Genomic DNA, 16,282 nt, shown 5'->3' with positions numbered 1-16,282 from the left:
ATAGCGACACCACGTGTCCAATCACTATCGTAATCGACAAGTTCCCCCGATCAAACCAAGGTCGTGGACAAGCAGTCACAGGTACCGGTACCACATCCATGGTCTTGATTGTGGATCAAGACCAGCGTATACGTAAACCACCCTCCCTTGCGTTGCCTACTACGGTAATTAGGATTTCAACCGTATAGCTCGTATTTGGATTTAAGTGTATATTTCAATATATCTGTTTGGATTCGATCATGCAACTTTGCAATATACGAACATTCGGCATTACAATACAATGTGTGCTTAATGACTTCTGAGGCGTCAGTTGGGGTTTTACTCCGTTAACGTGTGGTGTGTAATAATAATACGAGAGTAAAGACACGCAGATAGGGAAATTTTCTTCCATAATAGAATAAATTCATAACACATATTCATAATATTGTAACAGAAGATTATAGGCGAAAGAAATTTGTGTTTTGCCCTTGCTCCGTGAACACCTATGAACTCTCTTTTCTTGCTAATTAATATGCCAAACATAATACTTTGTTACATCTATATCTGACGTCCAACTTTCTGGGTTAATACGTTTAGAAATACTTTCATGTTGTACAAAAACTAAAATTAATTAGTGTGGATTCAAACATCACATGTAAGGTAAAGATTATAATGATGCTGAGTATCCACACCAGTGGTCTTCAACCTTTTTGCTGGAAGGAACGACAATGAACATTCCAGAGGATCAGAACCTATCACACTTTGAAACCAAACAATGAAGCTGGTGATGCATCACTGAACCGAACAAGCTTCCTCATTGAGCACCTCTAAATGAGAGTGTGACAACCAAATTTTGAATGCGAGAATCTCTTTGGTTTGGCCAAATCTACATCTGGGTGGGATGTACTTAGATATCAAATCAGAAATCTCCACACTAGCATAGTTAAGCTGAAAATACAAATGCTAGCAAAATCAAAAAAAGCTACCTTCGCGTCTCACTTTATGAACTCAGATTTAATCCATCCAAAATCGAACATGCTTTTATTAATTTAGACAAAGAAATAACTTCCATGAAATATACATCAATAAAATATCAAAATTCATGCAAGAAGACCTACATATTCATAGTACACATTTCTTAATTCAAGACTAACGTCTAAAAATGACATACATTGTCATGGATGACACAAAAACTACAGCACATTAAATCAATTACCGTAGGTACTGAACAGAAATGCAATTGCATACTAAATTATTGGAGTATGTGTGGCCACTATTGGCCACATGCCAACTATCAGCAGCATAGGCCAATGGATATTCATATTGCAAAAAGCACATATGAAAACCGTAAAATTTGTCATTGAGAAGTAAATTTTACCAAATATTTCAGCAGGGATATGATAGGAAATCTACGCTCAAAATAAAATCTAATGTTAAGTGTAATTTTAGGAAAGAAACGAAGATAAATTATCCAATAGTCAATACATTTAATAGTTTGATATTAAACTAATTACCGTAATTAATTAATAGTAATAACCATGCAAAAAGCAGAACTTTCACCATATATTTGAACGTAACATGTTATTTATTACAACATGACAAGAAAAATTATGAAAAAAATAAAGTGCAAAAATAGACGATAATATAAGATAGTTTATTTGTATTGTTAGACTCGAAACACAAAGTATCTTTATAATCAAATTCAATCTGCCATAATATAACAACAGTCCAAATCGTAATTATCTGAAAGTTTTTATTCTGAAAACTAATAGCTAGAGTTCTTAGTCGCAATCTTATGAAATTTTTGACTTATACTACAAAACACCATATAGTCTTGTTCAGTCAATATTTAAGATTGAGAAATACGGAGAACAGAAAAATTCATCTTCATATAGTTTGAGACACATTGTCAACTTTGTGTATGTTGACACATGTTACATAAATACAGAACATCACTGACTTGTTGAATTAGGCTTTGGATCAGACAACTTGGAACTAGTTGCTACCCATTGCTATTGAAAAACAACAGACTCGTTAGGAGATTCTACAAAGAATCTGCAATTGTAAACTTATTGCAACAAGACGGATAATAATGTCAGTCTGTTTCACAATTATAAAGAGTTATACAAACAACAAAAGTACTAATGAGATTTGTGAAGATGACACCATAACATAAAATGGCACGTGGATAGGTAAGAATAAAAGACATAATGGAACAATCATTTGAACTCTTCCAAGACTTGAATGAGAAGAAATTAACAATTGAAACTTTTTTCCAATTGTTCAAAAATAATTCAGTAACAATTGACAGTATATTTTTGTGTCCTTTTTTCATCTATTGGCTATATTATGCATGCTAGTTAACTTTTGATTCAGCGTGTAAATATTTGACTTGCATTTGATTAAAAACACACAAGATTTACTAATAATTTTGAAGAAACATCATTTTCAAGCCAATTTTAATCATAAAAAACAATGGCAAAATGACATTTTATTGAATAAAGATTTTTTTCAACAAAATAACATTTCATCTACTTTATTACCCACAGCTTTTAGTTATAGTATTTGAATTTCAATCATAGTGGTAATCGTCATTGTTTTAAATTGCCATCTTGAAAAAAATTTTCTATGCATAATATGTACCGACAATGTAATTACTGAATTACAAACAAGAACATTTTACAAAGTAGCAAGCTTTCAGGCATTTTGAAATTAGAGTCAAATACCGATTCCTCTTTGATTTTCTTCAAGTTCAGAATACCGTCCATAGAACGAAATGGCATTCTTACGAAGCAGCTTTACAGGTTAGCATGATAAACAATTGACAATAAAATATTCCAGTGAAGTAATTCGCTTCAAATGCTTTAGTCAGCAAGAGTTGCATTTTGCCATGATACTGTCTCAAAGGCAAATCAACGTAGATAACAATAATAATATATGCAATTTCTTATATTAAACACTGAAAAGTTGTTTTTTATTAAGATGCTCCTGACGTCGGTTGTTTGCTACCAGAAGGTGAATTTCTTTGTTTTATATTAGCTTGTTGCTGAAGTCTTGCAAGATCAGCAGCTGTTTTATCCGAGGGAGCTGGTGGAAAGAATTTTTATTTTAAAAGAAAATCACAAAATGCACCGTAAATTTATTAATGCATTGAAAATTCGGATTCGACGGCAAGCCAGGGGCAAAACATAATACAATAGTGATACAGTTCGACAACCGGAGCATTGTACAAAGCATTAGTAACAAGCTTTCACATTTCTGATAACTCTGCGCTATTTCAGTTTCGAATCCCATGGAAGATAATTATATGCGAGAGGATTGCTGGAATCCTCGCCGCTGTAAGGTGGGTGGTACACGTAACCGCTGGTTAGATACGGCTTCCTCCACCATACAGTCTATGAATCTGGAATAAACAACTGATCACCAATTCCCTTATCCGAAATGATACTGTCAACCAGACAAGAAGAGGTGGTTTGCCATTTTATCAGGTCGTTTTTATAGACTTCCCTATGCCCAATGGCAATAGAACCTTGCAATATATCCTAGCTGTGGCCCAAACATTGTTTCCACAAACATTGTCTCAATAACACTAGGCAAGGCTAGTAGTTCAAAAAATAGGCCCTTATCCATCCGTGGCTACTAATCTGGAGTTCGAAGCAAATAAAAAATATTCTTACCAGGAGAAGCAGGAGAACCAGGTTTCTTGTTCAACAATGAATTGAAAAAATTTGCCAGAACTCGTTCATTTGACTGAGCTGGTTTGTTCGGATCTGGTTTAATTTTCGGTGCCGAAGCACCAGAAAGTCCACCGAGTGATGCTCGACTAGTTTGTGCTGCTTTGAGTCTATTTGCATCGGCAGTTGTTCGGTTCGGAACAGATGCTCGAGTTGCTCCCGGCCCAGCAGGTGGGGCACTAAGAAGGGTCTGTAATACAGGGTAATCAAGTAGAAGAATGATTTTTTGACGATTATTGGCAAGAAGCCCTGGTATCGAGGGTTAGAATGTACTAACTTGACCAGGGTTCATTAAATTGGGCCCTCGAGAGCGATTCCTGGGGGCCATGAAGAAAAGCCTTCACTTGGTAACCTTCGTGATGACACAGATTTTGATTTTTTAATACATTAAATATAAATTTGGCACATAAAATAACTTATAGAAACATGTTAAAATCAGAAATAGGCATTTTTATTTAAGAGTGAGGGAGCTTTGGAGAGTCTTCGAAAAGGAGGCCACAGATCATGTAAGTTCACTGAAATTAATTAAGAAGACATACCGTTGAAATTAGAACAACAAACACCATTGTAGGAATTAATTGCTTCTATGAGAAAGTGCCAATTTTTACGCTGTAAAAAGACTTTGAATAGGATGTATAGGAAAATAATAGTTTATTATCAAAATAAAATACCTGTGCTTTCGTTAAAAAGATCTGTTCATCCTCTGCTGTAATTTCTTTCATTTCTTGTAAAGGCTGAAGTAGAATATAATTATTATAAAATTGTAAAAGAATTTCATGGATTAATCTGTTATAAGGAGGTTCTAACTTTGAAAAAGTCTTATATGTATTAAAAAATGAACAATAACTGAATAGACTTAAACTAACTAATTTCAAGCATCAGTAATATCGCTAGGTAAGTGGCGTCATTGTTTCAGTTTAAAAACAAATCAGACTCGGCCTGCTGTCATCATATGCTTTTGTTAAAAGTCTTGCACGATACAATACATTTTGTACATTAGTATAAGTGTATAAGGTTCAAATACTGAAATGATATCGTATTAATTTGAGTTACAAAATGAGTACTGTGAATTTTTTCAAAAGTATTTATTAGGAAATTTTGAAGCTCCCAAGTGCTTTGATGTGTGATGGGAAGAAATGAATACAGAAGACTTATAGCGCTTCACAGACAACTACTGTTTATATTGTAATATTAGGTCAAGAAATTGAATGTTTAGCCTATAATTATCAAAATCAGTCGAAAAAATTTCTGTGCTTCCAATCACAATGTAAGGTTCTGTTGTGCTACATGCCGAAAGATTTGTTTTTAATAAATCACAAAAGCTTGTAATATGGAGATATATAGACTGTGATGACTTCCTGGATATGCAGCGAAAATTTATTAACGAAACATTTTTCTTACCTTTCGAACAATAGGTCTTGCAATTACATCTTCAAATGCATCGTTAACTGAAACTTTAGTAAAATTATCGCTGATTATACTTATTTTCTTCTCAGTATCCCAACCAGAAGGTCTGAATAAAAGAATGAAGATACGTGAAGTAAGCCACGATTTGATGCACAAATATACCAATGAGGTAAAATCAGTAATGTACCAAAATGTAAAGTACACTAACTGTCAGGCCAAATTTTCACTGGAGCCAAAGCCACAGTCCATTTTCTAACCCACCAAAGTCTAAATTTCAAACTTTCAATGAAAAAATCTTGACAGATAGTTAAAAAGCATTACGTTTACTGAGCGTTCCCAAGTTTTTGTTATCATAAATTCATTTTTTCAGAGTTTTGAGATAGGGTCAAAGATCAAAAATTTTCTTAATTCTCGGAGTCGATCGTAACATTCCTCGACTCCACAGTCTGGTAAAATACACAAATTGACACTTACACAAACACTGCATCTTTATCGACCACTGATGCCGATACATCGAATGGAAATCCGTATAATTTATGCAGTAAATATCTATGTAGAATCTCTGTATTTTTATTGTCTTTCACTGATGTATAAAATAATGCAGCACCGTCTGAAATAAAAAAAAATAGGTTTTTGCAGGCAGGTAGAAGGTGGTAATATAGAGGATGATGAAAACGCTTAATTGCTCTAGGTGCTCATTTATGAAACTTGAAAATCTTTCAAAACCATCCGCATATAACGCTTTTTTACATAAGCCACCTGGATATGAAAAAAATTATAATAAAATTATATTTTTTTTATTTCATTATTAAACATTGATTATGCATTGCTAAGCCTACTTGTACCCATGCCAATAATTATTTCGATGGACCTTATTGGCTAAATGTTAGCTTTTTGCCCTAACAGAAGTTCAACCCAACTTACTTCTCTCTCTTGTTGTTAAGCATTCAAACAATGTAGCCTACGCACCACAATGTAACATATGTTGTATGATATGGTTTGATAATCTGACAATTTTTGTATCAATGCTACAAAAATTGTCAGATTATCAAACCATTGATAAACCAATATTGGAATTTAGAACAAATCTAAAATATTTCATATAAGTAGATAATATTCATTACCAACCAAGAAATCACAGGTTTCTTTCTAAACAAGCATATACATATTTGTATTGACTGTATACACTTACATTTTAAACAAAATGTCCGTAGTCTGTGTTGAATAAAATCAAAATGTTCTTCCTTATAATCATTGTCTTTTTCTAATTTTTCTGTGAAATCACACTGGAAGAAAAAGAAAAAATTGAAAAAATATGTAGGAATACTACAAAATCATTATCTTATTTATCAAACTGATCTGATCATAAACATCTCAATGAATTTTGAATACAAAAATATTTCTGTGTAGCTAGTACTTTTCATATTCGAAACATCGTTTCACCTCTGATCGTCCCCAATAACAAAACCAGCTAACAAAACGACTGATACATAAATGCAAATATTGCCATAAGTAACACTAAACTCTCAATTTCTTTTATGCTGCAAGAATGTAAAAACTGTAAACTTCTACTTTCACTATCATGGGAGCAAAAACTGAACTGAATGCAGAAGCAATTCTATTTAAAAAAAATTGATTTTTAGCTTTACCATCTGCTTCATTGCAAATGTGAAAGGAAAAAAATCCACATAAAAAATTAGCCTATAAAATTTGTAAAATTAACTAGAATTTTGCAGCGGTTCAAATCGAAAATCATTAAATTTCATTACCTTTGTACAAACAACAATGAGTTGAATTCCTAAGTTACAGGTTAATGTATTTTCTCCAAGAGGAATTGTAATTTGTTCAGAATCTGGATCATTTGAAGATGACAGTCGAGAAGTTGCCTGTGATACTATACTCGGATCATCTTGCGTAACTTCCGAGGGATCAATATACTTTTGAAAATCTTGTATTACTAGAATCATAAAGATAATGATAGGAAGTTGATGTAATAAAAGAAACAGATGAGGTACACAACTTATTTGGATAAAAAACAAAAACTATTTTATAGAAAAAATGACTTTCATGAATGCAAATTTTTTTTTAAAACTTGATATAAATTATGCTTTCCATATATAAAATTGTGTTAAATTTTAGGTATCGCACATGAAACATCTTCTAAACGACAGATAATAAAACAGATTGGAAAGTGGCATTGACGTGAAGTTGGCAGAGACTGGGGCAATGACACATTATTGGAGCTGGAGCCAAGCTGACGACTATACATAGAGATGGAGCATGGGTTACCGATAATTTTACTGGATCCAGCCCGAATTACCTAATAGCCTACTTAATAAAAATCTAGCCTTTTCTGACTAAAATTTATTTAATATTTAATTTCTAATATGAATTTCAAAATTTCAAGTTAAATTTGTATAGCTGAAAGTTCAAAGTAGGATTTTAAAAATTGAAACACTTGTTTATATATATCTATCATGGTTTTGAGTCCCGCTGTCATGAAACTGCATTTAGAATAAAGGAGGTAAAAAACTAAGCGCCAGTGCCGAAGTTTGAGCCATTGTGATTTTAAACCAGCTCTCCTGCTGAGGTACTAGTATTGACTATTGACAGAAGTTTAAAGCAATAAAAGTAATCATACGTTTTTCTTCTAACGATTTCAATTCTTCGGCAGATATTTTAGATTGATCTATGTGTTCTCTGATGACAGTCGTCCACGTATCGAGAGATTCCATCATAATCCATGGTTGCGACATATCCAATGTTAATACGATAATGGAATCAGAAAATCTTTCTTTAGGTAATGCAAAATGTAACAAAGATCTGTAAGATCTATTCCCTTCCATAATCCAAATACCACAAATCGCCTTTTCTGTAAAAAATATTTGAAACGTGTAAGTAAACACCTTATCAATAGAAGCATAGAGTTTCCTAGTAAGCTGCCCGAATGGCCATGAAATACTTGACAACTGAGGATAATAACACAAAAAGTCAGTATCCTATGCTAGATCAGAAAGGTACCAGTCATTGCTAAAGCCAATTTAGTGATTAGTGAATTACAATTATGTTGCGAGGTATATACAATTCAGCAGCACTTAAAATGACCTGCTGAATAACAAAGTGGTATAATTACGGTAGTTAAACAATACACTATGGCCTTTTTGAATGATAAGTTACTATTTGCTAACACAATACAATTACTGATCTAAATTTTTTGACCTATCATTTTTCTTCCGTTTCTGCCTGCTACTAAATTCCGAAAGTTTTTTTATTAAAATCGAAAGAAGCAACATAAAATGATTCAAATGTTATCATAAAACAAATAGTGAAAAGTTATTAGTCCGCAACAAAACTTAATAATTCCAATGTTCTATATTCTCCCAAAAATTATGTCCTATGTTTTTGAAATTCTGATATTATTTATCTATATCATTTTACCATCAACATCCTCATCTTGGATTTCCATATATTGATATTCTAAAGCTGAACCTCTGTGTGGATCTTCTTTTCCTTGAAGTCTTGTGGCCAACGTTGTTTTACCAGATAAATCATCGCCTATAAAATTAGGATAGGGGAGATAGGATGTTAGAATGCAATTTCATGTTAGTATCCAATGTCACAGATGCCACTTTATTGTTAAGGTGAGTATAAACTATAAAAGTAAAATGGTAAACTGTGTTGAATCAAGTTCATTCCAGTGCTTTTCAACATGGAATGGTAAGAAATAAATCATACATATGACTTTGTATTATATAATGATGTTAAAAAACATATTTCAATGAGCTGACAATCAACTAAACAAATGCATCATTTGGAGCACTACTCTCAGCCATGAATAAGGACCAACTGAGTGTTGATAGAAAATATTATGTTGTCAACCACTTTCTTACCTAGTAATATTATATTTTTCTCCCCATCAGAAAATTTGGACGAAGTTGAGCGGCTTGAAACCTCACTCAGTAGTGATGACCTAAAAATATGTAGTATCAAATGCTTGATTTTGAGTTTTTAAATAATCTACTTGTCATTTCAATGTATCAATAACTGAAATTTCGCAATACAGCAATAGGAGAATCTATTATAATGAGGGGATGTTCTAAATGAATCAATATTCGATAATTGATACCGTACATTCAATATTTTTAAATTCTTGATTTAGAAATACTTCACAATACTTTCATTTGAAAAATCATCATCATATTATTTTATTTTTCGGTTATTTTAAAATTCAAATTCATTGAGTATAACGTTCATCGACTTCTGCTTGTTCATACTTGAAAGTGGCTTGAATTGAGAATATATATTCGGAATAGAAAATATCGGAATAATGTTGCAATAATCTCAAATTAACACTGTCATCAAGTTTATACATCATATTGCACAATACATCAAGTACTTTTTGAACCATGTTCTATGCGTCAGTTAATATTATTGATAAAAATATACAACAATATTCAAAAATTGATATCGCTTTCAAATAAATTACCATCAAAATACCCTAACATTAAACTTACCAAATATTTTTACCGATGTCTCCTGCCTTTTTTTCTTGGGTAGCATTGTCACCAAGCATTTTATCAGGCTGCAATGAACCTTTGTAAAGCTGACCACAATGTAGCTCAATAAAAATAGTACAGCAACAACAAAAAGCAGCAAATTGCAAACGACTAATGTATTGCTATGTAGGTATTCACCGCAGGTAATTGAGTTGCATGAAAAATCGAGATACCCAGACTGCCAGACGGGCCAACACAACGGACAGACAGAGATTAGGAAGGCGCAGCGTATATGATAACCTTTAACCTCACTTATTTAACATACGGTAAGCAGTGAAACTTTTTCGGAGATGCACATAAAAAGGAAATCATTTCCTCATCTCGGAGGAAAGTCACGAGATATCGATGAAATGACCGGTTTTTAATAAGAATATAACCGGAATTTAAAAAAGGGGGCCCAGACTACAACTATCAAGTGTTATTTATATATAAAAACTTCTAAACTAGAATAATTTTCAGTATCAAACGGAACAGATTCAATGTCAATAGAATACGACGAAAAGATAGTCGAGTAATTGAGATATTGGGAAGTGAGGAATGAATAGTATTTCACATATACGCGAGGGGGCAAGCATCAAAACGTATTTGAAGTAGAAATTAAATCTATGCATTTAAGATGATGGTAGGTACCTTTTTCGTCGCTGCAATGTTACGTTTGCGGTAATTTGCGTTTGTTAGTCATAAAGATCCTAATATTTCGCTACAAATTCGAAATAACTATGTTCATCAAATGAATTTGCCCCAATAGATAACTGTCTTTTTGTATTCAATTATTCCGAACTTGATTTTTAAAAACTTACTTGACTCCTCGTTTTCTTAACTTAACACAACAAAGTGCTAAAATTATATGTTAAATATTCTCATGATGATGTCGCTTACTGTCGGTTTGTCTGGGGACCAATGTTGCTACCATGGTTCAACGACTTAATCTTTGGTATTATTTGAGCTAATGTCGTACGTAACTATCTGTAGACTGTATCATCGAATTCCGCAGACTGCTGGTGAATTGAGATTTTCATTATATTATAGTGATAAACCGTCTCTGAGTCACCGATTTCTAATGGACCGCCAATCAAAAACCACAAGGATCTAAAAAAGGAACTCCCGTAGTTCGTGTACCAGATTAGGGTTAAGTCATAATTTTATTCCGATTTTTCATATTTAAGTTCTATTACGAGTTCGGAGATTGTATGTGTTATCCAAGTGAATATACCCCCTGCCAATCGGTTTCAGTCCATTTACACAACTTGATGTAAAATAAGCGAACAAAATTAGTTACCGGTACCTCTTTCTATTAGTCGCCATATGTATTCTATCGCCATATGTAGACCCTATCGAATTCCTCAGTTTGGTGGCGAATTGACACACAAATTGTATGCTCCTTTCACCGACACACTTATTACCAAATTATTAAGACAGAATTTGCATATTTATCCATGGGAGAGGTAAGCCTATAAGATGACTTAATCATATGCTGAACCACGTTATCTTCTATTCTCCGGTTACCAGTCCATGTCTGGTAAGGGCATAGTTAACCAGTCATTTGTTTTCAGATGTATTGACTTGAAGGTGGAGGAAGCCGCATCCGACCAGCGTTGATGTTTATAGGGAAAATAATCTGCTACCTAGAAGCAAATTGTGTCGGAGATCCTATCATAGACAGTAACACGGACAGCACTTACACCTGAAATTTCTAGAAACAATCTATAGTTATTTCAATGTAAATAAGAACATGACATTCAACATAAATATAGAAAAAACTTCATTAATTTGAAAAAGGAAAATCAACAATGATAGAACATGAATAAAATCTGAAACAAAAACAATTCATTCTAAATATAATTCAATTCAAAACACACAATAATAAACAGAAATTTTTTTTTTCATTCATATATTGTTTTTCATCAAATTTCTATACTTGTCTCTCAAATCCATAGCAGTTCGACAAGGATGAAACTCATATGTGAAAAGGATCTCTTTAAAGTTGGTACCAAGTCGTTTAACACCCTCCTCTACATTTTTTCGTTCTTGATAGTCGAATCTCTTTCGTGATCTACTTCTTTGGCTATTCAGTTTTTGAGGAGGCAGCATTGGCTGTAATAAAAGTACCATCGAGCAAATGGTTAATAAAGATGGAAGTAAGTTGTGTCTCAATGTAAAAACATTTCAACAACTTTCGACACTAATGAATTCAGTATTTTAGAAAACAAAATCTTGTATGATTTCATCTAAACACAGAAAAACCGTGATCACAGATTCAAATATCCACTAAACAAAGTGCTTATTTGTTCGAATCATGCAGCATAAAAAACTGTATTATGTCATTCATCATAAGTTTAACAATAATATTGATATCCGGAGTGGCGCTCACAATTCAAATCCACATTACAATCAATAATAGGAAGTTTGTGCCGTCAGTCGTTCATGGCGTCATGAGGACCCCAGAAATTTTCATAGCCCAGATTTTAATAGTACCATTACAGTTACACCTTATGACAACGGCCGACACAAAATGTTTTTCAAAGTCTAGTTTGTAAAAAGTTTGTTGCCCTGTTCTTCTTTTGATCACTGTTTTCACATCTTAAATTAATTTAAAAGTTATCGCCCGATTTTGTATTGTGTGTGATTATTTCATCATGTTCTTTAACTGTTTTTGGTTGACGGGCGCGTATTTGTACGTCTTTTAACTTAAGTTATGCCCGTTCCTTGAGTTATGCCCGTCCTCGAGGCCTCTGCATTTTGTTTGACTGTTTGTTGTTTTTTTGTTTCATGATGTTTTGTTTTATGTCAAAGTGATCAAAATAAAATTGCTTGATTGGTCAAGCGATTCAGACCCCCATATTGGCACGGTTGAAATAAATTTTGCTTTTTTTTTCTTTCTCAAGTATCATCCTAAATGTTTATATAGGGATGAAAACTATTTTTAGAAAATATGTAAATTAATAACAATTTGGCCTTCAATACTGAAACTTATTTTCAATTTCAGATAACACGTAACACATTCCCATTATTATATTTTATATATAGGGCACCAAAGTCTTGAGTGCCTAGGGCAGGGGTTCCAAAACCAGGGGTCGCGACCCCAAATTGGGTCGGAGGGATAAGTAGGTAGGGTCGCAGAGGTATGGTAGAGGATGAATGTACAAATCATCTAAGATTTGACAAACCATGTTAAATATAGCAGTTTGTACCATGGCTTCCTGTAAAACAGGCCCATAAGCATCGCTCCATGGCTGCTTATGCTATAGAAAATGTACGTGCTTATTGTGACATCACTGTTTGGTTTTAGCTTTTTTCACTTAATACCACCACATGACCAAACTCAGAAGTACAGTGAAAGAAGCTCTAAAGTTTCATGAAAAATATATATATTGACATGGGGTCGCACTGGACGCTTGAAAGTTGTCCTTGGGGGCGTCCTGAAAAAAGCTTGGGAACCCCTGGCTTAGGGCCTCTAAAGGCCACGATCCGGCACTGGTTCTATTATATAGTATAGTACCTTCTTGAAATCAAAATCAGTCGGGGAATCTTTATATGAATACACGTCTTCCTCACTGCACTGTACTTCCTTGCCAATTTTGCGACCTATAGCAGAAATAAAGCAGATATCTTAATCTGTAACTCAATCTGCAAATTCAAAAATCAAATATTCAACTCTTCAATCTTACTTCTTAAAACCCGAGGGCTCGACCTAATTGAACTACAGCTTTGTGAACGAACACGTCTTTTTGCTTTCTTAATTTCCTCCTTCAGAATCTCGCTACACACTGACATTAAATTGTCTGAATAGAATTTAAAAACTCTAAAAACTGTACAAATCACTCGAAAAACTTGTTCACAATATTTCCGATGTATACTATACTGTACGATCAAATTCAAGATTTTATGAACAGGTACTCTTTAGTATCGAAACACTAACAACAGGTTCCCTCATTTTGAAAAATGTATTATTTCGCTACTTAAACTACACTAACATGACGGGGCTCTACACAAACCTTCTAATACATAATATTTGAATAACGTCGAATAATAAATACGCTATACTCGTCAGCTGCACTGTACGTTACCCATTTGCTGCGGTGGTCTACGTAAGATCTATGTAAAAAAGCGAGTCTTGAGTGATATTTTACAATTAGCATTACGTAGAGTAAATTCAATAAAACAGCTCAATCAATGAGTGAGAAAGTGAGGAGGATAGCCGACCTATAGTTCATTCGAGATAGAGGGGCGGAAATGCACTCATACCGTCAGCTTCTGGGCCTTTATTTAAACGTTTCTCTTTTATCCTCTGCAACCCTTCTGAGTTAGATCGCTGATGAATTGACGATGTTTTTGATCCTGACACATGCTGACTAATTTTATCGTTCTCTTTAACATAGTATTTCGTCATCGCCCCTTTTTCTTTGAAGATCTGCATTAAAATTGAAATTTTTCGAATTGCCACCTTTTAAAATTTTAACAACTAATAGAAAATCGTAACCATGGTGGTGAAACATAAATAAAATAGATCAACGTTTACGTACAGATTCATAAATGATTTCAATATTGCTAAAATACCTTTTTTGGCTTCTTTGGTGTATAACTTTCAATGTCAATAATGCTTCCATCTGGAGATTCAGGAATATGTTGTAATATTTCTAAATAGAAATTTAATCGCTAATTATATATATTCTGTGGCAGTCTATTTGGAATATTGTTCAGATTCATCAATACAAAAATTATATTTTACTAATAAATACTTTTATTTTGGAAGTGAAGGACAACAAGCCTTATCTCAATAACCATTGAAATAAGTATTTGTTGAGAACAACAAATTCTTATATAACGTCATATTTTAGAGGTGTTTAGGAATGTTCTGTGTGGAATTTCATATAGCAAAAGCAAAAAAAAATTGTCGGTGATGCATATTCGAATCAAAGAAATCATAAGTGCGGATATTATTCTTTATACTTCATAAGAAATACCCATGTCTATTTGACATCCTTGATCTTCTGTTTGTTTAACAGAAATGTTATCTTGTAAATTCTGGAATTTATCTGTAACGTTGAGATCAGGAGATATGAAGTGGGGAGTTACAGAATTTGGTTTATCCGGTGATGCCAAAATAGTCGACGTCAAAAGATTTTGACTCGTTGACGCCGTATCTGTGGAAAATATACACATGAAAATTGATGAATACTAAGATGTTACGTGATTGAATTTTTTGGCCCATGATTGTGACTTATTTTCTCATGTACCTCGTTTACAATTGCGTGAAATTGAAAAATTGTACATTTATGACGCTGATTTTTGTCAGTTTGAAGCCAATCTCGTGTCAAAAAGTGGCACATGAAAAATACAAAACCTGGATTGACTGGAAAGTTATTAAATTTCAAGTCCCTTTTAAAAATGACTGAGGGCTTTTGTATTCTACTGAGGCAACGCGCTAAATAAACTAAACCTCTGTATCAAACTTAAACAATAACACTACTTAATTCGGCTTTTCAAAAGTAAACTTGCTCATACCATAGTTTCTAGAATGCTGTTTGTTGTATAATAATTTACTTCCTCTTGAAAAAGATCTCGTTTTTTCTCTGTCGAATGTGTCTTGAAAACGTTTCGACTGTTTTTTGATCGGTGCGCTTGCAATAGACCAAGATCTGCTCGGACATCGACGAACACTCATAGATTGAAGAGGTAAATGATAGGACCTAAAACACGACCCTGGGGGACTCAAGATTGTGCTTCCTAAAATGAATTTCATGTTCGAGTATTTTATTATTCACTTTAGGGCAGGGTGGTCCAAACCCAGGCCCGCGGGCCACATGTGGCCCGCCGCCTCATTATCTGTGGCCCGCTTCACATTCGGAGAGTAATCGAAAAATCGCATTTCGTGTTGTTTCGTCATAAAATTAGTCAGAAAAATCTTTTGACGTATTGTCATCACTATTGTCACTGAATTGAATAGTGTTATGGATAGCTGGGAAACTAGCGAAGTTGAATGATGTGCTTGGCGGTCTAAATTGTTATCTGGCTTTTTAACTTTTTGGTCGGGAATATATTCAAACAATAAATATAGGCATCATAGAAAACTAAAAATCGAATGCAGATTCTATTAGCCTAGAATGACTATGCCTGATAAGTATGTGTTTGCACAATAAAGGTGTTTGTTTTGTATTGCACTGTTTACCTATTCTTGGCACTATTGTGGCCCGCGAACAATGCAAAAATAATTTTGTGGCCCGCGGAACCGACAACCTTGGTCCACCCTGCTTTGGGGTATGATAAGTATATGATAGATCTGACATGGGCAAAATACGGCCCTTTAGGTAATTCAATCTGGCCCACCTGATGCTGCTACAACCAAACTAAAACCAAAGAGCTCAAGGAATTTGTTGAGATTGCGATTAAAATTAGTTGTAACATGGGGCTTGTTGTTTTCCACTTTTGCTTTTGCAACACTATAAATATTGTTCATGAAACGTAACTTTTTTGCCAATGTAAGTGAGTCAAATTTTTGGCTCCTGGTTCAAAATTCTTGCCCGCCCTGATATTGATCATATCAAGGGAGTTATGCTCCAATGTGTGGGGACGAATGTCAAATGATTATATGACTATAGCGATGTC

The 16,282-nt window shown here is 33.7% G+C and overlaps 2 protein-coding genes across 5 annotated transcripts; both read right to left on the bottom strand.

Annotated features, from left to right (window-relative positions):
* Positions 1–992: 992 nt before the first annotated feature.
* Positions 993–9,923, bottom strand: LOC120338329 (cytoplasmic dynein 1 light intermediate chain 2-like). Of its 2 annotated transcripts, XR_005569077.2 has the most exons (12): positions 9,635–9,923; positions 9,011–9,090; positions 8,559–8,675; positions 7,762–7,992; positions 6,890–7,077; positions 6,313–6,406; positions 5,595–5,730; positions 5,115–5,226; positions 4,385–4,447; positions 3,657–3,903; positions 2,249–3,066; positions 993–2,209 (listed from the first exon to the last, which is right to left on the bottom strand). XR_005569077.2 is itself a non-coding variant. In XM_039406309.2 (11 exons), exons 1-11 carry the CDS (start codon positions 9,691–9,693, stop codon positions 2,957–2,959), a joined length of 1,437 nt encoding a protein of 478 aa, XP_039262243.2. In that variant the 5' UTR covers positions 9,694–9,923; the 3' UTR covers positions 993–2,956. The 2 variants fall into 2 exon arrangements, 1 of the variants encoding a protein (XP_039262243.2); XM_039406309.2 differs by having other exon boundaries at positions 993–3,066.
* Positions 9,924–11,375: 1,452 nt separating this feature from the next.
* Positions 11,376–15,961, bottom strand: LOC144428108 (uncharacterized). Of its 3 annotated transcripts, none has more exons than XM_078116814.1 (7): positions 15,182–15,961; positions 14,641–14,712; positions 14,234–14,313; positions 13,922–14,087; positions 13,345–13,458; positions 13,176–13,261; positions 11,376–11,770 (listed from the first exon to the last, which is right to left on the bottom strand). In XM_078116814.1, the coding sequence occupies exons 1-7, from the start codon at positions 15,417–15,419 to the stop codon at positions 11,564–11,566; spliced, it is 963 nt and encodes a 320-aa protein (XP_077972940.1). In that variant the 5' UTR covers positions 15,420–15,961; the 3' UTR covers positions 11,376–11,563. The 3 variants fall into 3 exon arrangements, with proteins under 3 accessions (XP_077972940.1, XP_077972939.1, XP_077972941.1); XM_078116813.1 differs by having other exon boundaries at positions 14,641–14,820; positions 15,182–15,718; XM_078116815.1 differs by lacking the exon at positions 14,641–14,712 and having other exon boundaries at positions 15,182–15,944.
* Between the last annotated feature and the right edge of the window lie 321 nt (positions 15,962–16,282).

This window comes from Styela clava, chromosome 10 (assembly GCF_964204865.1).
Source record: "Styela clava chromosome 10, kaStyClav1.hap1.2, whole genome shotgun sequence".
NCBI lineage: Eukaryota > Metazoa > Chordata > Ascidiacea > Stolidobranchia > Styelidae > Styela > Styela clava.
This window is presented reverse-complemented; position numbering and strand designations above follow the sequence as displayed.